The sequence below is a fragment of the Aotus nancymaae genome, unplaced genomic scaffold (genome assembly GCF_030222135.1).
Source record: "Aotus nancymaae isolate 86718 unplaced genomic scaffold, 86718_ANA_hifiasm-v0.15.2.pri h1tg000059l, whole genome shotgun sequence".
NCBI lineage: Eukaryota > Metazoa > Chordata > Mammalia > Primates > Aotidae > Aotus > Aotus nancymaae.
Window position 1 is genome coordinate 43,235,958 of NW_026988473.1, and position 21,617 is coordinate 43,257,574.

The 21,617-nt window shown below is 44.1% G+C and overlaps 1 protein-coding gene across 2 annotated transcripts in view; it reads left to right on the forward strand.

Moving 5' to 3' along the window:
- The window catches only part of PLEKHA7 (pleckstrin homology domain containing A7), a 239,740-nt gene that overhangs the window by 178,093 nt on the left and 40,030 nt on the right, over positions 1-21,617 (forward strand). For both annotated transcript variants that reach the window (XM_021675168.2, XM_064365136.1), the window contains exon 10: positions 13,131-13,601. In XM_021675168.2, coding sequence (XP_021530843.2) covers positions 13,131-13,601 — 471 coding nt within the window. The remainder of the gene's footprint in view (positions 1-13,130; positions 13,602-21,617) is intronic.

The window sequence follows — 21,617 nt, forward strand, 5'->3', positions numbered from 1 at the left end:
CTAAGCAGAGACAACTATATCTCTCTCTCTCTCTTTTTAAAGCCCTCCTTTATTTTCATTCTTTTAAAAATGGAAATTTTGTTTTTGTTTTGTTTCACTTTAAATAAACAAACCTCAGCCTCTTCTAGACTTTATTCTTTCTGCCATTGTTCACGTGGGCCCATTCCACAATGGATTTGTGCCCCACCTTCCACTTCTTGTACACATCCTTTTATAATTTGAGCTCCAGGAGTTCCCTGTGTTGTTAGGCTAGAGATGGCAAATGGGTTTCTTCTCGTGTCCCAACTTTGCTCAATTCATTGTGGCTGGCTAGGATGCTAGGTAAGAGAGAATTTGAGAATGAGATTGGACTTTATGGGAAAAAAGTACATGATTGATAAATAATGTCTTGCCAGAACCCTTGAGGATTACTTTAGATAGCTGAGATTTGGTATTTTTTAGCATCAGATTTTGGCTCCTCCCCTTTCCCTGGTCTCTGGCCATTGTATCATCCCTAGTTTTTCTCTGACTTTGAGATTTGTCTTATTATGCTCTTAATAAACTCTTAAAACTCCATGATCATGTTTGCCCAAGGTTTCTTCCCTTTAAAAATAAAAAACATAGACCGGGTATAGTGACTCATGCCTGTAATCCCAGCACTTTGGAAGGCTGAGGCAGCTGGATCACCTGAGGTCAGGAGTTTGAGACCAGCTCGGCCAACATAGTGAAACCCCATCTCTACTAAAAATATAAAAATTAGCTGAGTGTGGTGGTGGGAGCCTGTAATCCCAGCTACTCGGGAGGCTGAGGCAGGGGAATCACTTGAACCCAGGAGGCAGAGGTTTCAGTGAGCCGAAATCATGCCACTGCACTCCAGCTTGGGCAACAGAGTAAGACTTCGTTAAAAAATACAAAAACTAAAACTAAAACAAAATAAAAAACATACAATTTTCGAGCTTTTGAGTCACAACAAAGACATAATAGCATTTCTCCATAAGTTTCTGAGAGCTGACATTGTCAGCCAAGCAAATACAGACTTATTAAATGTTCTGTTTTTCTCGAATAAGATGTTCAGACATTTGGTTGGTTAAAATTATTCGTCAGACAGACTAAATCTTGCCTCTCCTCCAGTTTGGTGTTTTGCCTTGGAAAAGCTCCGTCTCTGTAAGTGGGTGGCCCCAACAGTAGCATTTCATTTGCTCCCTCTGGGATTCTCACCCAGAGCCTTCTCTCTTTATTCATACAGGCAGATGCTTCCTTTATTAGTGGTGGCATATATTAAGACTGTTAATTGCATATGACAGAATATACAGAGAAATTTACCTTTAAAATGAGAGAATTTATGGGTTCATGTCACTGAAAAGCTCAAGATAGAGCTGGGTTTGGAAACAATGGGGTTCAAGGCTTAGACAGTATCACTAGAAGTCATATTCTCAGACTCTGGGCTCCTCCCACCTGTGTGCTGAATTCAGTCTTGAGCTCCACGAGTAGGTCCCTGGCACATCTAGGACCTGGTGGCAAGATAGCTGCAGTAGTCCCAAACTCATGTCATCAAGGTTAAAATCCAGTAGGAAAGAGCCAGAGTCTGGGCCAGAAGCTCTGAGATTCATACCGATTAGACACATTTAGGTTGCATTTATGTCCTCAACCATCTCCTGTGGCCAGGAACTACATCATACTAATCGAAGAGGCCTGATACACATGCTTCACACTGAGAACCAGGGGTGGACCCTATGTAGGCCATGAGGACTAAAAGCAAGGTGGTGTGGATTCTCAAGGAAGTATTAGGGCTCTGTGGGCAGAGGACCATGGGCAGAAATGGCTTAGTGGGACAGGGTAAAGAGGGCATCAACAATCAATGTCCAGGCCGGTTGATTTATCCCTCACTTCCTACTATACCTATTTCTTTTGCCTTAAATGTCTCCTCCTCATGCTTAGTCTCTGAAATCAGATTGACCTGGGTTCAAATCCCTGCTCTACTACTTTCTAGCTGTGTTATCTTGTGCAAATTATGCATGCTTTTGAAACCTTGATTTTTCTCAGTTCATAGACTTGCTACAAGGATTAAATTAAACAAATGTATCAAGTGCTTACTTAATACAGTGCCTGAGACATAGTAGGTGCTCCCTATCAGCTATAGTGACTTCCATAGGATCTGGTTTGACAATATTTTCAGCCCTTTTCTCTTTACCCCCTTCTAGTTTCCTCATTAATTCCTAGATCTCAAAGATGAGTCTCCTATGAACAAACTGCACTCTCCACTCTGCCAGGATGTCCTCATCTCCTAGCAGTGTGAGTTGTTCAGCAGTTTCCCCATCCTGTCTTCAGCTCCCACTTCCCCCAGCGTCTTCCTATTTTTCTGGCCCAGGAGCAGAGATAAGAGCCCTCACTGCACCTCTGACTTTTTTCTTTTTTCTTATTTTATTTATTTTTTTTTTTTGAGACGGAGTCTCACTGTCACCCAGGCCGGAGTGCAGTGGCATGATCTAGGCTCACTGCAACCTCTGCCTCCCAGGCTCAAATGAACCTCCCACCCCAGCCTCCCAAATATCTAGGACTACAGGCACGTGCCACTCTGCCTGGCTCATGTTTTGTATTTTTTTGTAGAGATGAGGTTTTACCATGATGCCCACACTGGCCTCGAACTCCTGGGCTCAAGTGATCCACACACTTTAGCCTCCCAAAGCGTTAGGATTGCAGGTGTAAGCCACCACGCTAGCCTACACCTCTGACTTTTGTCCTCTATTTGCTACACAGGCTCCAGAGCTCCATGATAGACATAAATTCCAGTATTTTTGAGACCCCACACCATGCCACATGCTGTGAGGAATATCCTGCACTACTGGCAGGGCCTGCTTTCTGCCTCCCCTGGTCATTTTCTTCTGCCCCATGTCCATATTATTCCACTGGCCAGGCTGTGGACTCTGGTTTTTGATTCTCTGCAGCCTCCTTGAAATCTGTCTTACGAATTTCCCCCATAATACTGCCTTTTCTATCTTGTCTAAGGATTTTTTTCCTCTCTAATAAGCTAAAGCACTAAGTAAGGAGGTTATTTGGAATTTACACCTCACAAAGCTGATAAGTGACTCAGGCAGGAGGGCATATCAGAAAACAATTCATCTTTTTTCTCAATTTCCTAACCTCTATATTCTCTGGTTTAGCTGCAGCCCTGTCTTGGGACTAAAGAAACTTGTAGTAGAGTCACCATTAGAATAAAGTCCAATTTCCTTAGCAAGTCTTTGGAAACCTGCATGGGCCTGATCCCTACAGACACCTTTGGTTCATCTCTTTCCGTTTCCCATTCTCAGTGCCATGCTGAACTTGTTTCAGGAACTTGAATTCGTGCATTTGTTCATGCATTCATCCATTTCATCTTTTATTCTATAAATATTAAGGGAGGCCGGGCATGGTGTCTCACACCTGTAATCCCAGTACTTTGGGATGCTGAGGCGGGCGGATCACCTGAAGTCAGAGGTTCAAGACCAGCCTGGCCAACATGGCAAAACCCCGTCTCTACTAATAATACAGAAATTATTGTGGTGACACATGCCTGTAATCCCAGCTACTTGAGAGGCTGAGACAGGAGAATCGCTTGAACCTGGGAGGCGGAGGTTGTCGTAAGCCAAAACCATGCTACTGCACTGCAGCCTGGGCAATAGAGTGAGACTCTGTCTCAAAAAAAAAAAAATTATTAAGGGTATATTATAGGTCAAACACTGTTAAAGATGCTAAGAATATAGCAATGTTCAAAGAGAGAGAGGCAAGGTGCTATGCTGCTAACATTCTGGAAGGGTCGGGCAGAAAGACAGACCATAAACAGGAAAACAAGAAATAAGACAATTTGTATCATGATCTATGCATGAAGGCAGTAAGACCGAGTGATGAGTTAGGGTAGGTCTGGGGGAAGGCAGTAGCCACTTTTGTTTGGGTGGTCAGGGAAGGATTCTAGAAGGGGATGATGGGGAGGCAGGGCCTGGTTGATATAAGAAAGTCAGATATGCAAAACTTTGAGGAATAGTGTTCTGGGCAGACGGGATGGCATGTACAAATGAGCGTAGAGCATGGCTGAACCAAAGTGAGTCCATCACCAACAGACTGATGAGGTCTGGGAGGACAGAGGACATGAAGCAACCAGGATCCCTCTGGGCTTTGTCACTCACTTTATCAGCCCTCTCAGATGTACCAGGGCAGCTCCAACGCATCCTCAGGTTAGCCTAGGTGGATGTCATTCCCTCCTTTCCTGACTATTCAGTGTGGCAGATGCCCCTGTTTGTAATACACTGTCATTCCTTAATCGTAGGTCTTTCATGCTAAAGTTACATTGACCTGCTTTCTCATTGTTGCCCTTACCAGACTTAAAGCTCCTTGAAAATGAGAACTGCATAGGTCTCATCTGTCAGTGCTGGACATATAATAAGTATTCAGTTAACGGGTAGATAGATACATGGGGGTTTGGGCTACACATTTTCATATGCAGTTATCCAAAGAGCTCAAATCTCAAGAAATTGTATCTTTCACAAATGCAGGTGTAAAAAGAAAGACACTTTTTCATTTTTTGAGGAAGTTTCAGCAGTTTTACAAACACATACAATGCTTACACACAAAGGCAACCTTGTGATAATGCACTTTCAAGGAGTCAAATTTGCCAAAGATGCATAAAACAAATTAGAACTCTCTAACAGTCTTTATACAATTTGTACCTCTAGTATTTGAAATTATGTGAAGGTGAAATGCATCACTTAGCAAATTGGCTCTATGTGTAAAGGGACAGAAGTTGTACATGATTGAATAATTTGGTAGGGGAAATTTCTTGTATTTTTTGCTTGTATTTTCACTTTCATGATCTTCAAAATACTCACTGCACTTGCATTTGGAGAATGTTTGTGGTATAGAAATATTGTAAGTATATGCAGTCCATTTGAAAGTCTGGTTCTTGATCAGCTGTTGCAATTAAGCGCTCTTCCCCTTTTGCAGTGTCAGCGATAATTATCTTTTAAACTTTTGTCTTTCACCATTAAGTAGCCCTGTACACTTACCACAGCCGTTTTGCGAGGGAATGGTTTTGCTGACCTCTTCCATTGTGCTGTGAGAAATACAGTAAGAAGGAATGATATTTGGCTTCTCCATGACCACATCTGGCCTTTAGGATTTCTACATTCTGAATTTTAATCTTTTGGGATTGTGATTTTTGACTTTAGGGATTTTGACTTTTCAGGATCGTATCTTTCAAGATTATGATCAGTACCAGGTGCATGGATGTATGGCTGGCCAGGTGGGTAGGTAGATGAATGGATGAACAGATGAACAAAACAGCTGGGAAACCTCTACCTGTAAGATGTTCCTGTGAGGACTTGGGATGGCTGGGAGTTATCTGAGCACTGTCCTGGGACTCCTGCATGGAGAATCGGCCTGCTCAGAAGTGGCCCACACATTTTGGGTTATTTGCACTCTGGAGAGCTAAGTCTTTGGCCTTCCAAACTCTAATCACCATGGGCAAAGTGTAGCCGGACAGCCCCCTCAGCAGAAGTAATTTATAGACACGTTTTCAGTCTTGCACAGGGCTTTGGAGTCATGTCAGATGAAGTTTGAGTCCTGCTTCTGTCACTAGTTGCATGATCCAAGGCAAGTTGGCTAACCTCTCTGACCATCACTTTCATTACTTTTTTTTGAGAGAGAGAGAGTCTGGCTCTGTCACCCAGGCTGGAGTGCAGTAGTGTGATCTCAGCTCACTACAACCTCCACCTCCCAGTTCAAGCAATTCTCCTGCCTCAGCTTCCTGAGTAGCTGCGACTACAGATGCCTGCCACCACGCAGGCTAATTTTTTTTGTATTTTTAGTAGAAACAGGGTTTCGCCATGTTGGCCAGGCGGGTCTTGAACACCTGAGCTAAGGTGATCCAACCACCTTAGCCTCCCAGAGTGCTGAGATTACAGTTGTGAGCCATTGCGCCCGGCCACTTTCATTACCTTTCATGAAAGAAAAACATCTCTAGCTCTGCGCATTTGTGTGATGATAAGAAGAGGTAATAAAGTGCTTAGCTCAGAGTTTTGCATTTAGTAAGTGCTCAGTCAGTGATGGCTGCTGCTGCCGGATTCCTGTCCTCTATTAGAGTCCATTTATTATAGGCAATCCAGTAGTCATGTGTGTGCCCTCAGCCTCTCTGGGCTCAGTCCTGACCTTGCAGAGTTGTTACCGGGATTACAGATGGTCTGTGACAGATCCTAGCACACAGTAGGACCTAGCATGTGGTAACAATAACCAAGCCCTGACCATTAAAAAAAAGTGGATCTCCCACTGCTGGTTTCCCTGGAGAGATGGAAAATGAGTGAGCGTGGCGTGTGCTAGAGCTTCGGGGTGGCTCAGGTTGAGCTGTGACAGGTGGCATGGCTTACCAAGGTAGAAGAAAGAGAGAAGGATTCTCCAAGCAGGAATGAACAAAGTGGGGAGGCCTGGCAGGCCTGGAATAGCTTTTTCCTCTTCTTAGTCTGGTTTGTCAATCCCTACGACTTTAAAGGGGACTTGGCCAATAGCTACTCTTCTGAGGCAGGAGGAAACCTCAGCCTAGCATTCTGGCTGTTTCATTTATTCTGCAGCCTGGCTCTTCTCTGTGGGAGGGAGGCCTGAAGGATTGTGGAGGGTGTCATCAAAGCTGTCAGGCCCTCTGTTGTTAATTTAGGCAGAGCACAGCATGAAAAGTAGCAGGCTATTCTCCCTCCATCCCAAGGGGGCTGCCCTATTTAACTCTGGGGAAAAGAAGAAACTAACTCCCTTCTCCATTTCTCCCTATCTCCTTCCTCAAATGCCAGGAACTCATTCAAGAGAGAGAGCCTGCCTTTGGGTGCTCCACATTCTTTGGGCTTCCTTCTCTTCAGTCTTTTGTACAAGTCTGTTGATTATGCCCAGGGTGGATTCTGGCTTTTGAGCTCACCCTATTCCTGAGACTGCAGATCAGTGCTCAGGACCCAGGATCTGTTAACACAGGCTGAGCTGGTTTCCCGTGGCAGGACTTCTCCCTCTGGCCTGGCTCGGATACAACTCTCCAAGACTATCAGTGGCCTGGGTTCTTGTTCTTGGGCTCCTAGTTTGATCATTTAGGTAAGGTTAGTGGGGAAGGGATCCTTCCAGTGGGATTACAGCAGAAAGGCTCTGTCAGTCATCAGGTCTGAGGTTCAATCAAACCCCTACAAGCTGTCATTGCTCTTCCTGTCTCAGTCTTTGAATGAGACTGAATGTGTGTGTGTGGTGGTGGTCGGGGGGAGGGAGTTGTGTGCATTTAGCATTAAGATAGAGGGAAATATTATTCCTTATTGCCTGATGAGATAAAGGATTTGGAAGCAGAACAAAATAATAATCAGTACACAATTGCTTGGTAAGATCTGCTAACTTTCAAGTTCTTGGGAAGAAAAGAAATAAGAGAGAAGTATCACGAGTCTGAGGTATGTGCTCATCCCACTTGCAAGGGTAAATAAGAATTTACTCTAAACAGACACATAGCATTCTGTGATATGCTAGAAATGCTGGGGCCCAACTCCAGTCAATGAGATAAGAGTAGCCCCTTGTAAGTCATGTTTGGTTGCTAGAAATAGGACAATCCAATTTAGGGTGGCATAATCAAATTGGGTTTTAATTTTCTCCCATAGCAGGAATCCAAAGTAGTCAGTACAGATTGGTACAATAGCACTGTGATGTAATCAGGGACATGGGCTCTTTATCACTTTCTACCCAGCTTTTAGCATGTCACTTGCATCCTTATTTTTATCACTTTGCAATCCAGCAAAGTCTAAGTTCCAGGCAGGAAGAAGAGAAGGGTTAGCTAAGCTTGAGACCCTACCTGGCAATTTATGCTTATATTTTATTGGCCAAAGCTATGTTATATGATCATCCTCAGCTACAAGGGAGGTTGGGACATGTAAGTGTTTTGCAGGATGCATTGCCACTGTGAAAAAACTTGGGGAAAGGAGGAGGGAATACCTATTAGATAGTGAAGACATTTGTATTTGAGCGCATACTGTGTGCCAGACACTGTGCTATGCTGTTTCTTTGCATTGTCTTAATTAATCCTCACAACAACCCAAGGAGACACTGTTATCCCATTTTACAGATGAGGAATTTGACACTAGAGAGTTTACTTGCCCAAGGTCACACAGCTTATAGGTGGTGGGACCAGGGCTTGACTGCAGGTCTAACTGGTTCTAAAACCTATGCCTGCTGTCATTTTCAAAAAGTGACACATATGGCCAAAATAGTCACTGAGTGTCAGGAATTTCCTGTTTTTGAACAGTGACTGATTTCAGGTGCTTACGATCATAGCAGTGACCTGGATGGGAACAGCAGCCTATTTGGGGCTTGTGTTGTCTCAGCTAAACATCTATGCTCTGCATGGGCAAGCTGCCTGAATAAGACAGTCAGTGACAGCTGAGGGTTGCTTCATTCTTTCCCATCATTGTGCTAAATCAAGCATTGCAGATCTCTTTTGTGACAAGTCTCCTGATTTGAGAGGTCATAGGTTAAATTGTTGGGAATGCAAAGAGACAGGGAGAACACCAAAAACCCTTTTTGACTTTAAATTCCATAACTTAGTAAGTTAAATATTTAGGTCAGGTAAGGTGGGGGAGTAGGGAATATATTACCTTCACTGCTCTTACCTGCAGCCAGAGCCTGAACATTTTGGGCACAAGAGCGCATCTTATGTAAGTCCCAGAAGCCATGAGAATTAGGAGCTGTTCATAACTCCAAAGTCTTCAGGGCTAGAAAACTGCCTGGTAGCAAGCTGACTACCATTCACTTAGCTGCCCTCTAAAGCTTTGTTTTGCAATAAATGCTGGTATTAGTCTAAATAAAATGATTTATCATCCTCTGTCAAATTTATTTCCAGGAAGTACTGGCATATGTGGGAGTGTGTATACTCATGTACATATATTATAAGGACTAAGAATTACGGTTACAAAATTATCTCCAAGGTTAGAGAAGACTAATAGACTCCATGACTTAGGGGGTCAGGTGTTTATGAGAACAGTATTAAATGTGGTTACCGTAATTAAATTGGGCTTCAGAATTGTCTGGCTTTGAAGGCAAAGGCTATTTTCTCTACTACTCTCTCATACTCCCTGGTGCCTGTCCCAGTGGGGGCTGTATAGGTGCTTGTTAAATACATGGTGATTGGCTAGTGAAGGGAGAAAAATTCACATTACAGTTGGTTGAGCTGAGACATTGCGCTCACAATCTTTGGGTCCCGGAGTTGAAGAATCTTTCATTTCCTTTCAATTCTAATTTCATACACATAGATGGCATATTTGTTTCACTATCTGGCTTTTATGACAAGGTACTATTTATCTTTGGGGTGTGAATAACAAGGAGATACAATTACCTGTGTATCACAATTGGAAAAACCACTTAGAAATATCAGAGCAAGTGAAACCAAAGCAGCATGCCAGATTATAAAGCTTCAGTGACTTGGCCAGAGTGTGATCCAGAGGGCAGCCAGAGTCTTAATCATCTCTGAAGCAGCCTTAGCACATCCTCTGTGGGTGGTTTCCTGGAAGTAAGAGAGAATAAAGAAGATAGGCTTGGTGTAGTGGTTCATACCTGTAATCCTAGCACTTTGGGAGGTTAAGGTGGGAGGATTTTGCTTGAGCCCAGGATTTCGAGACCAATCTGGGCAACAAGAAAGACACACACACACAAAAATTAAAAATTAGCCAGACATGGTGGCAGGTGCCTGTGGTACCCAGTTACACAGGATCACTTGATCCCAGGTTGAGGCTGCAGTGAACTGTATTCACACCACTGCTTTCCAGCCTTGGTGACAGAGTGAGACCCTGTATCAAAAAGAAAAGAAAAGAAGATAATGGCCAACTTAGGCAACTTGAGGACTGTTGGTTCAGGTTACACCGCGCTAGCTATGGAGGATTAAAGAGAGAAAGGAAAGACAAAGCTAAAACCTATTGTGTGGAAAAAAAGAAAAGAAGAAAAATCCTGTCATATGCAGATTGTGGAACAGTTGTCCCTTTATGAGCTTACAGTAAGAATTACTTTTTCTCTTTTGAGGCAGAGTCTCGTTCTGTCGCCCAGGCTGGAGCGCAGTAGTGCAATCTTGGCTCACTGCAACTTCAGCCTCCTGGGTTCAAGTGATTCTCCTGCCTCAGCCTCCTGAGTAGCTGGGACTACAGGTGCACACCACCACACAAAGTTAATTTTTGTATTTTTAGTAGAGATGAAGTTTTACCATGTTGGTCAGGCTGGCCTCGAACCCCGACCTCAGGTGATTCACTTGCCTCAGCGTGCCACCGTGCCCAGATGGATTACTTTTTCTTTAAGTATAGGCTCCTGAATATTTCCCATGTTTTCCTACTACTGAAATTTATAAAGCACGGAATGTTGGCAATGGATAGGCCCTCACTCATCACTATCTCAATATGTCATTGTAAAACAATTTAATAAGCAGGACTCTTTCCAGTATAAGTGGCAGAAACCAAATTCAAACAGTGAAAAAGGGAATTTAGGCTTGGTAAGGTGACTTACGCCTATAATCCTAACACTTCAGGGGGCTGAGGTAGGCGGATCACTTGAACCCAGGAGTTTGAGAGCAGCCTGGGCAGCATAGCCAGACCCAGTCTTTACAAAGAAAAAAAATTTATTTTTTTAAATTAGCAGAGTATGGTGGCATGTACCTGTAGTCCCAGCTACTCAGGAGGCTGAGGTGGGAGGGTCGCTGCAGATGAAGGCTGCAGCAGTGAGCCATGATCATGCCACTGCACACCAGCCTGGGTAACAGAGCAACATGCTGTTTCAAAAAAAAAAAAAAAAAAAGGAATTTATTCATTCATAACCAAAAAGTCCAAAGAGATATCTGGTTTACATATCGCTAGATGTAGGAGCTTAAGCCAAGTTTTTAGTCTTCTCTGTTTCTTCATCTGCTTTATGTTAACTTCATTCTCAAGTAGTGCCTTCCCACATAGTTGGAGCAGTTCCAACCCAAGTCCCAGGGCTAACTCTGATTGGCCTGGAGTAGTCAACTCCTGAACCAGTCACTGAGACTGTGGAGCTTCAGCTGGACAGGGAGTCAGCAGCACCCAAACCACCTGGACTGAGGGCAGGAGAAAGTGATCCCCAAATGAAAATCGAAATGCTATTATCAGAAGGGCAATGAATACAATGTGGGAATTGGAGAGGAAAGATGTCCTCTATTGGGTAAAAGGAGTTCCAAAGATGCAATTTTTTTCCCCACAAAGCTTGGGGTTTCCATGGAAAAGACATTGGTACATGAACAGTGAGAAGAGTGATTGCTTTTCTCAGTTCTCCCTGTGTATTAGTCTGTTCTCACACTGCTGTAAAGAACTGCCCGAGAGTTGGTAATTTATAAAGGAAAGAAAAATTGACTCACAGCCCCACATGGCTGGGGAGGCCTCAAGAAATTTGCAATCATGTTGGAAGGGAAAGCAAACATGTCCTTCTTCACATGATGGCAGGAAGGAGAAGTGCCAAGCAAAAGAGAGAAAAGCCCCTTCTAAAACCATCAGATCTCTTGAGAATGCACTCATTGTCAGGAGAACAGCAAGAGGGCAACCTCTCCCAGGCTGCAATTTCCTCCCAGCAGGTTTGTCCCATGACACATGGGGATTATGGGAACTACAGTTCAAGATGAGATTTGGGTGGGGTCACAGCCAAACCATATCACCCTACCTAAGTTAAAGACAACAGACCCATACACAGTGAAAAGCAAACCCCATGTGGAGTATTTTCACATTATATTGACATTCTAACTAGCTCTTATGGTGAATTGTTTCTGCCCTGAATCTGTGTTGATTACTGGTAGTTGAGATTCTGAAGATGTTGCAAAGACACCTGGGGTGTGGCCATCGAGATGTAAATGCAGTAGATTTTCTATTAAGTACTCTCATATTGAGATGAAAATGCCTCTGGCTTGGCCATTTTGAGTGATGGATCTTAAGGCCAGGATCTTTTTACCAGGGAGTATGGCTAAACCAGCTGCCCCATCTAAGTAAAGGTCTTTGGTAATTTTTCTAGTCCATCTGAGCTGAGCTGGAGCAAGTTCTCTTGCCTCCCTAATCTAAATTCTGCAAAGCTTGTGGAGCCACTGTTGTATCCCTGGTGCCAGGTGATCAGGATGCAGGCAGCTAGAACCCTGCCCCAAGGAGGCTGAGAGAAGGGCAACTTACAGAGGGAGATGGACCATGAAAGAGGAGCCCTCTACCATGTCCCAAAGCTCCACCTGTAGCCTCAGTTCACACCCTGACCTATCACCCCACCCTGTTCTCCTTTATAGCTTTCAGGTTTATATGGACACACACGGAGAGACAGTAGAGCAAAACCTAACGCACATGGGTTCTGGAGTCTACCTGGGTTTAAACCCAGTCTCCACTCTGTTCCAGCTATTTGATCTTGGGCAAATAATCGAGCTTCTCTGTGCCTCAATTTCCTTATTGCTAAAGTCCGACTAATAATACTTCACAGAACTGTTCCTTGATAAGATAAGAACAGGTTGCTGTGCCTGTTCTCTATTCGCCATCTTTGAAGAGTGTTAATTATGCTATCATTTGTACTTTGGGCTGTGCTAAACCCCAGTGGGAGGGATCCTGAGCTCAGGAGCCTTCTCTCTAAGCCCCAGACAGACAGACAAATTGCAAAAGGAAAAGGCAAGATCAGTAGCAGAGTAGAATGAGAGCACAGGAGTGGTCTTCATGAGAATGTTACACGTATAATTTATTCATTCTCTCTTGCAGTAGTAGTTATGGAGTGCCTATTCTATACCAGTCATTGTATAGAAATTCTGGGCATATGATAATCAGCCAGACAGGCCTCTGGCCAGAAGGAACTCATAGTTTAGTTGGGAGCTGGATGAGTAAACACATAGTTATGGTCCAGTGTGATTAGCGTAAGAGTGGGATCAGCATAAGATCCTATTCTCACTTGGAAGTGTACATCAGGGGTGGCTTCCTGGAGGAGGTGATGTTTAAGTCAGATCCCCAAAGGAGCAGAAGTTAGGTAGGGTGAGTGAGGACATGAGCATGAAAGGTGTTCCCAGCAGAGGGAATGTTCTGTGCAAAGGCCTGAAGGTGACTGAGTGCATAGTATGTTTCATTGTGGAGTCTTGGCTGTGGAGCAAGCTGAATGTGCTGCTGTCATTGCAGGGACATGGAGAAGGTGGAGCGGCAGGCTGTCCCCCAGGCCAACCACACAGAGTCTTGTCATGAGTGTGGCCGGGTGGGACCCGGACATACGAGAGATTGTCCTCATCGTGGCCATGACGACTTTGTCAACTTCGAGAGGCAAGAGCAGGAGGAAGAGCGGTACCGTTCCCAGAGGGACCCGCTGGAGGGCAAGCGGGACCGGAGCAAGGCCAGGTCTCCATACTCGCCGGCCGAGGAGGATGCCTTGTTTGTGGATTTACCCAGTGGCCCAAGAGGCCAGCAGGCACAGCCCCAGCGGGCAGAGAAGAATGGCATGCTGCCTGCCTCATATGGCCCAGGAGAGCAGAATGGGACTGGTGGGTACCAGCGGGCCTTTCCTCCCAGGACCAACCCTGAAAAGCACAGCCAAAGGAAGAGCAACCTGGCCCAGGTGGAGCACTGGGCAAGGGCCCAGAAGGGGGACAGCAGGAGGTGAGTAATAGACCCGGAATTGCCGCTTATAACGAGTGCGATAATGTAGTGGCAATAGCTGTCGTTTAGCCAGCACTTGCTTCATAAGGGCAGCCTTAAACTCTTTACCTCCATTACCTACATAAATCCCCATAACAACCCTGCAAGAAGGGGTGATATTCCTAACTTAGAAACTGGGGCTTGGAGAAGTGAAGGAACCTGCCTAGGGCACACAGATAAGTGGTAAAGCCAGAGTTCAGTCCTGGGTCTGTGAGCCTCCAAGGCCCTCATGCGATTACACCAGAGGCTTTTCTGCTCCTCAGGAAGAATGTCTTGAGACAGTCAGCATATGAATGATAACCAGTCTTCTTGCTTTGTGCTGCTACTTCTCTACATCCGAGAAATGTTTATAGAAATGAGGGTAAATACAGATTCATTTTTAATTCCAGGCACATACAGAAGTGTGTAGGCACTGTTGACACTGGGCTTTATCATACCCTTTCCTTCAGGAAGTTTTTAATTATTTAGAAGGTATGCTTCTCTTGCTATTTGCCAAGCACTGCAATATTGCAGTGTATTTTATTATAATTTCAGATTAATTAGGACACATCTCTGAATGTGAAGAATTCAGGGTCACTAGCTTCCCTGTTGTTCCCAGAAGCCACTGTGCTTTATCTTCATTATGAAAGATGTGACAGATTCCCCTCACAATTCTCAGGCTTCTAAACAAATCACAGACGAGAGAGGAGAGAGCAAAGCCAGTGTGCATTCAGAGAGTTCCCCAGGGATTGCAGTGGATGTGCCAGCACCCAGACGGAGTCGGCCACAGGCCTGATAACATGCTCTAAAAGGCCACACTGCATTCTCCCTGTTGGCCAGGCCCAGGTTTTCTACCTGTGGACTCTGGAGGTGGTAGTGCTCCTAGGGGAATAGCCTACTCCTGTTTTCAAGTATGTGAGTGTGTTGTGCATATGTAGGTTGCTGTAACCTCTTTAATCTGGTCCAGCTTGGCAGTTGTGAGAATGGATGGTGGATAAATCACAATGGAACCTTCCTCAGTCACTGATAGGTGTTGTTGTGGAGCAGTCTAGAAGAGAAGGCCTGTTGTGCTGTAGCTAAGATACCTTCCCATTCCTGACTGGGAATGACCAGGTGTCAATCCTGTTTGTTCACATTTTGTATCTTAAGAAAACAGAAATCAACTGTCTGAAGACACAGGGAAGGGAAGCTGCTCTTCTTGGTGCTGGCCTAGGTAGGCCCTTGGTAGATGGTTGTAAGATGACCTGACTGCTGAGTGAGGTTGGAAAGTTGGCAGGGGTAATGTCGTGTAGGTCCTCATACTCCAAGGTAAGGCATTTGAATTTTATTTGAAAAAGCAATAGGGGAACCACTGGAAGGTTTTAAGCAGTAAGTGATGTGATCTATAATATTTCAAAAGATGAGAGCCTAGGAAGGAGGCTATTGTAATAGTCCAGGAGGGTGACAATGGAAGTAGGACAAACTAAAGCAATTTGAGGTACATTTTAGAGGTTGAAACGGTGAAGCTTGTCAGTGAATTTGAATGCAGGATGAGGGAAACTAAGATGATGTCTAGACTTTTAAAAACTAAATTTTGTGGGTACATAGCAGATGCATATATTGATGGGTATATGAGATCTTTTGATACAGGCATGCAATACATAATCACATCAGGGTAAATGGGTGTTCATCACCTTGGGCATTTATGATTTCTTTGTGTTACAAGCATTTCAATATTACCCTTTTAGTTATTATTTTTAAATTAAAATAAAGATAGAATCTCACTATGTTGACCAGGCTGGATTCAAACTCCTGGCCTCCAGCAGTCCTCCCATCTCAGCCTCCCAAAATGCTGAGATTATAGGTGTGACCCACTGCACCTGACCCCTTTTAGTTATTCTTAAATGTATCATAAATTTTTGTTGACTATAATCATCCTGTTATGCTATCAAATAGTAGCTCTTATTGATTTATCTCACTATATTTTCGTACCCATTAAGCATCCCTACTCCCTACTGCCTACTACCCTTCCCAGACTCTGGTAACCATTATTCGACTCTCTATCTCCATGAGTTCAATTGTTTTAATTTTTAGCTCCCACAAAGGAGTGAGAGCATGCCAGATTTGTCTTTCTGTGCCTGGTTTATTTCACTTAACATAATGTCCTCCAGTTCCATCTATGTTGTTGCAAATGACAGAATCTCATTCTTTTTATGGCTGTAAAGTACTCCATTGAGCTAAGTACCACATTTTGTTTATCCATTCATCCGTTGATGGACACTTAGGTTGCTTCCAAATCTTGGCTATTGTGAATAGAGCTACAATAAACAGATCTATAGGATTTTGACTTGAGCAACTGGATGGTTACTGAGATGGGGAAGGCTAAGGAAGGAACGAGTTGGGGGAAATCAGGATTTCCATTTTGGACATGTAAGTAGGGAGTTGGAGTTCTGGACATGGGTGGAGTTGGAGTTAGCGTTCAGATTTGGTTAATAAGTAGATACTGTGCTGTGCAGCAGATACAAGCATAGATAAGAGATGTGAGCTTGGTGAGGAATGTGGTACTTTGGAATGTCCAGGTAGAGAATACCAGGAGGTTATAGGGAATATGGATACAGGCTGTAGAGGGAGTCATTGCCTTAGAGATGGTAACTAATGCCCAGGCAGTAGTTGAGATTATCCAGGGTGGAATGCTTAGAGCCATGCTTCTTAATCCTGTCTGCTTGATTTCATCATTTCAGACCCAACCCCAGAGATTTTGATTTAGTTGGTCTTGTGTGAGGTCAAGGCATCAATATGCTTTTAAAGCTCCTTAGGTTGGCCAGGTGCGGTGATTGATGCCTATAATCCCAGTACTTTGGGAGACTGAGGTGGTAGGATCGCTTGAGTCCAGAAGTTTGAAACCAACCTGGGCAACATAGCAAGACACCATCTCTACCAAAAAAAAATTTTTTTATTTACCTGGATGTGGTGACATGCACCTGTGTTCCCAGCTACTTGCGGGGCTGAGGCGGGATGATCACTTGAGCCCACAAGTTCAAGGCTGCGATGAGTTACGATTGTACCACTGCACTCCAGCCTGGGTGATAGAGCAAGAACCTGTCAAATAAATACATAAATCATATACATACATACAACTTCCTAGGTGATTCTAGTGCATGCTCACAGTCGAGAACCTGTGGCTAGGCTATGTATTGGAAACACCTGGAGAGTTTTAACATTTGCTGAGGCCTTAGTCCCATGCCCAGAAATCTGACTCCATTGGTCTGGGTTGCAGCCTGGACATAAGGTTTTTAGGAAGCACATTTTTCCCCGTCTCTCCTCCCCAGTGATCTAATGTGCAGCCAAGACTAAGAATCCTCGACTGAGAGGACACAGTTGCAGTTGCAGAGGGCTACAACAGAACACAGAGGACCCCCAGCCTAAGGGTCAGGCAAAAGCTAAGTCTCCTGAAGGAGATGAGGAAAAGATGGGGGAGGAAAACTAGAGGTTCTGTGGGGGAGTTTCAGTTGGAAGGAGTCCAGTCAGCAGTGCGCGGTGTTGCAGATAAGCACTTCTACCTGGGTGTGGTACCTTTCTTTCCTTTTTTTTCTCTACCAAAAGCAGATACTTGAGATGTGGTACTTTTCAAGGAGGCTGGGCACCCGTGAAGCAAGTCCAGAACCTCGCGGATCTTTCGCTCTGTAGCAGAAACCCTTTTTCCACTGAGCTATTTGATGGGCTTAGATGGGCAAACCTGAATTACCGTCCTTAATAGAGCTACAGTGTCAAAGTTAGCTCAGGAGGCAGAGTAAAAGGAGGGGTTGAAATCAGTAAGATGGCATGGCCAGTGAGAAACCCTTTGTGGCAAAGACACAGAAAAAACTTTCAAAAGCTGGGTGACTGATATGCAATGGTAAGTTGTCAGTTCTGAAATGTCTCTACATAACTACTCCAGCAGCCTGTAAACCATGTTACTCTGCTACACACATGGCCTGAATTTGGGAGTTGGTGGTGGGGTGTGCATCAGACACCTAAAGGATGAGAGGTTAACAGGGAGATGAGAGGCGAGTGGAGAGGGCATTTGACTTTCCTTGGGATACAAGATGGGGATTTGAGCCATTCTTATTTAAAGGACAGAGAGACATCAGGTCTGTAGAGCAGAACAGCTCATTGGCTTTGGAGGTCACTGAACACAGAGTGAGAAGAATTTCATTATAGTAGGAGAGGCAGATCTCCATGGGCTAGAAAGTGAATAAAAGTGAAGAATTAAAGGCAGAAGATAGAACAGAAAATGCTGTCAATCTTTAAGTGTACAAAGTGTCTGCTCAGTCTCTGATCATTCTCTTGTATTTTAAAAGGTCTGCCTCTTACAGTCCCGGATTTTTTTTTTCTTAAAGATATACTTGTAATCTCTTACATTAAGTCATAAATAAATCTGGCTGCTGAATGAAGGAACCTCCTCCATTTTCCATTTGAAATATACAAGCTAGGTATCTCTGCTTTGCATATCATCAAGACTGCTAATCTCATTAGACTGAGCATATTAAGACATTGGGAGGAGTGTTATTTGAACTGCAATATATGATCCTGTATTTTTGGTTTTAGACCAACAGGGAATTATTTCTAATTGAACATACATATTTCACATCATGAAGCTTTTTTAGAATATGGTTTGTGGGAGACAGACTGACATACTCTTAGAATCTTACTAAGAGCTTATTTTGAAATTTTATGCTTTCATTTTCCCACCTCAACCTCCCAGTGTTTAAAATAATGCATACCTACAAAATAGAAAGGTTGGGGTGGGGGATAGAGGTAGGATCAGGAGACTCAAACACTGCAATAAGGAACAGAGTAGAAAATGGAAATCCTGTGTGATTGATCTTGAAGTTAGGGTGAGGAACATCTGCTGCATAAAGTATAATAATTGGTTGTAAAAAAGGATACTGCATTTGCACATGACCATTTCTGTAGTGGCTGTATCAGAATATCCTGCTTAGTGCCTGTTTAGTGAAGGGAGGCCCTGTGGCCACAGAGCATGGTGTGAGGAGACCCTGAGCCCAGTTTTTGGGTAAGACTGAGGGTTGGGGGCCAGCAAATGGATCTGCTGTTAGGGGCGAAGCTGCTCTGGAAGCTCCCACTTGCTCCCATGGGGTCTATACCTCAACCACAGTATCACCTCCCATGTCCCTCCTCCACAGTCAGTTTCCTTGGTTTGGCCCTTGGAGCCAGGGCTCGCCATTGTACTGGTACCTTGGGGTCACTCCGAAATGGCAGACAATGTGTAAATGGAGGGTACAGGTTAGAGGGTGAGATCAGGGATTTGGGGTGCTGCTAGGAGGGCAGTGGGGAGGTGAGGGTGGACTCTGACCTTCCAGGCACTGTAGGCAGGCAAGGGAGTGAGCAGCAGAGCCAGCCTAGAAGGGTGTATGGGTGGGAGCACAGCTCTGAAATGCTCTGCATTGTTTGCATTTTGCTTCTGGCAGAATGAACAATGGTTAGTAAAGTCCTGAACTCCCCAGGGGAAGCCTCCAGCCTGATTTCCCACCACCGCTACCACCTCTGTTTTGAGGATTCATGCACTGCCCCGTCTCAGAGGCACATTCTTGTCTAACTTTGGGAAATCCATAGCAAACCCTGCCACCTAGTGGCAGGCAGACTAACTTGGCAGGCGTGACAAGGAGGTTGAAGAGATCTTAAAATTATCTCCTGCAATGGCAAAGATTGCTTTTTTTGAATGACAACTATTTCAAATTCTCACAACAATTGACTAAGTGGTTCTTACTATCCCTATTTTATAATAAGGAAAGTGAGACTTAGAGGACTTGGCTGATACTTGCCTGAGGTTATGTAGCTTATCTGTGATTAAATGAGTTGAGTTTTAAAACAATTAGGACAGTTTCTCAAACTTTACAGAACACTAGAAGCTCCTGGAGGGCTTGTTAAGACGCTGATGACTGGGCCCCATCCTCAGTTTTTGATTAGGTAAGTCTGAGGTTCTTACTATCCCCATTTTATAATAAGAAAAGTAATACTTAGAGGACTTGGCTGATACTTGCCTGAGGTCAAATAGCAAAAGTGTGATTAAGTGAGTTGAGTTTTAAAACAATTAGAACAGTTTCTCAAACTTTACAGAGCGCTAGAATCTCTTGGAGGGCTTGTTAAGACACTGATGGCTGGGCCCCATTTCCAGAGTTTCTGATTAGGTAAGTCTGAGATGGGGCTGATAACCAGCATTTTAAAAATATGCCTTATTTTAAATTGACAAATAATAATTACATGTATGGCGTACATTTTTTTATATATGTAAACATTGTGAAATGATTACATCAAACCAATTGACATATTCATCACCTTACCTGCTTATCCTTTTTGGTGATTAGAACATTTAACATCTACTTTTAGTAATTTTGAAATATAAAATCTCCTTTATTATTAGCCACTGCCACCGTGCCGTGCAGTAGGTCACCAGAACTTACTCCTCCTAACTGAAACTTTGCACCCTTTGACCAATAGCTCTTCCTTCTCTCCTCTCCTTCCCAAACTCTGGTAACCACTTCTCTACTCTGTTTCTATGAGTTTGACCTTTGTAGATCCCATGTATAAGTGAGGTCTTACATGGTATTTGTCTTTCCGTGCCTGGGTTAGTTCACTAACCTGCATTGTTGACAAGTTCCCAAGTGGTGCTGATGCGGCTGGCACACAGGCCACACTTTGAATAGTGTTGGCCTGGAACAATGTCAGCACCAAATAAATGTCTGTTAGATAAAATTGATGGGTAAAGGCAGAGTCAGAATTGAACTCAGGCCTGTCCAACTCTAAAACTTGTTCTCTTTTTACAACATCATGCTGCCTCTCAGGCTTAGTAAAACTCCATACTTTGTCCCCTGCTGAATTTTGTTTCCTTCTTAGAAAATAAAATGGAGGTTAGGAGTGGTGACTCACACCTGTAATCCTAGCACTTTGGGAGGCTGCTGAAGGCGGATCACTTGAGGCCAGGAGTTCAAGACCAGCCTGGACAACATGGTGTTTAATAGACAGCTTGGCCATCTCTATTAAAAATACAAAAATTAGCCAGGTGTGGTGGCGCACACCTGTAGTTCCAGCTACTTGGGAGGCTGAGATAGAAGAATTACTTGAACCTGGGAGGTAGAGGTTGCAGCAAGCCAAGATTGCAGCACTGCACTCTAGCCTGGGCAAAAGAGCGAGACTCCAGAAGAAAATAAGATGACGGCGGGGCACAGTGGCTCACGCCTGTAATCCCAGCACTTTGGGAGGCCGAGGCGGGCAGATCATGAAGTCAGGAGATCGAGACCATCCTGGCTAACACAGTGAAACTCCATCTCTACTAAAGATACAAAAAATTAGCCGGCCATGGTGGTGCACACCTGTAGTCCCAGCTACTCAGGAGGCTGAGGCAGGAAAATCCCTTGAACCCAGGAGGCAGAAATTGCAGTGAGCTGAGACTGCGCCACTGCACTAGTTGACAGAGGGAGACTCTGTTTCAAAGAAAAAAAAGGAAAAAAGAAAAAGAAGATGGCTAGTTGGTGGTTGTTTTTGAAATTACATCCAGCTTTGTGTGCTGGAGTGTTTATTGAAGGGCTGATTATGCGTTAGGACTTTCTTAGACTGTGGACAATACCATAGTGTGAAACACAGTTCCTGTCTTTCAAGAATTTTCACTTTGGCCTGGGAAGAGATGTCTTGCAAGTATGAAAAGATCACTTCAGTACAAGACCTTGGAAAAGTTACAGGCAGTGTGATAACTAGATCAAGCAGAGCTGGATCACTGAGGGCTGTGGCACTGCAGAAGGTTCATGTGGGGAAGGCATGGGCTGGCATCCTGATGAATGAGTAAGATTTTGGTAAATGGAGCAAGGGGAGACCATCCAGGTAGGGGAAGGAGGGAAGAACAGTGTTATAAGAATAAAGGGGGCAGGAAGGGCACACATGTTAGTGAAGGACCTACTGTGTATGAGACATGGAGTTTGCATTTCCTAACCTGTCTCATTGATTCCTCAGAACAGCCTTATGAGG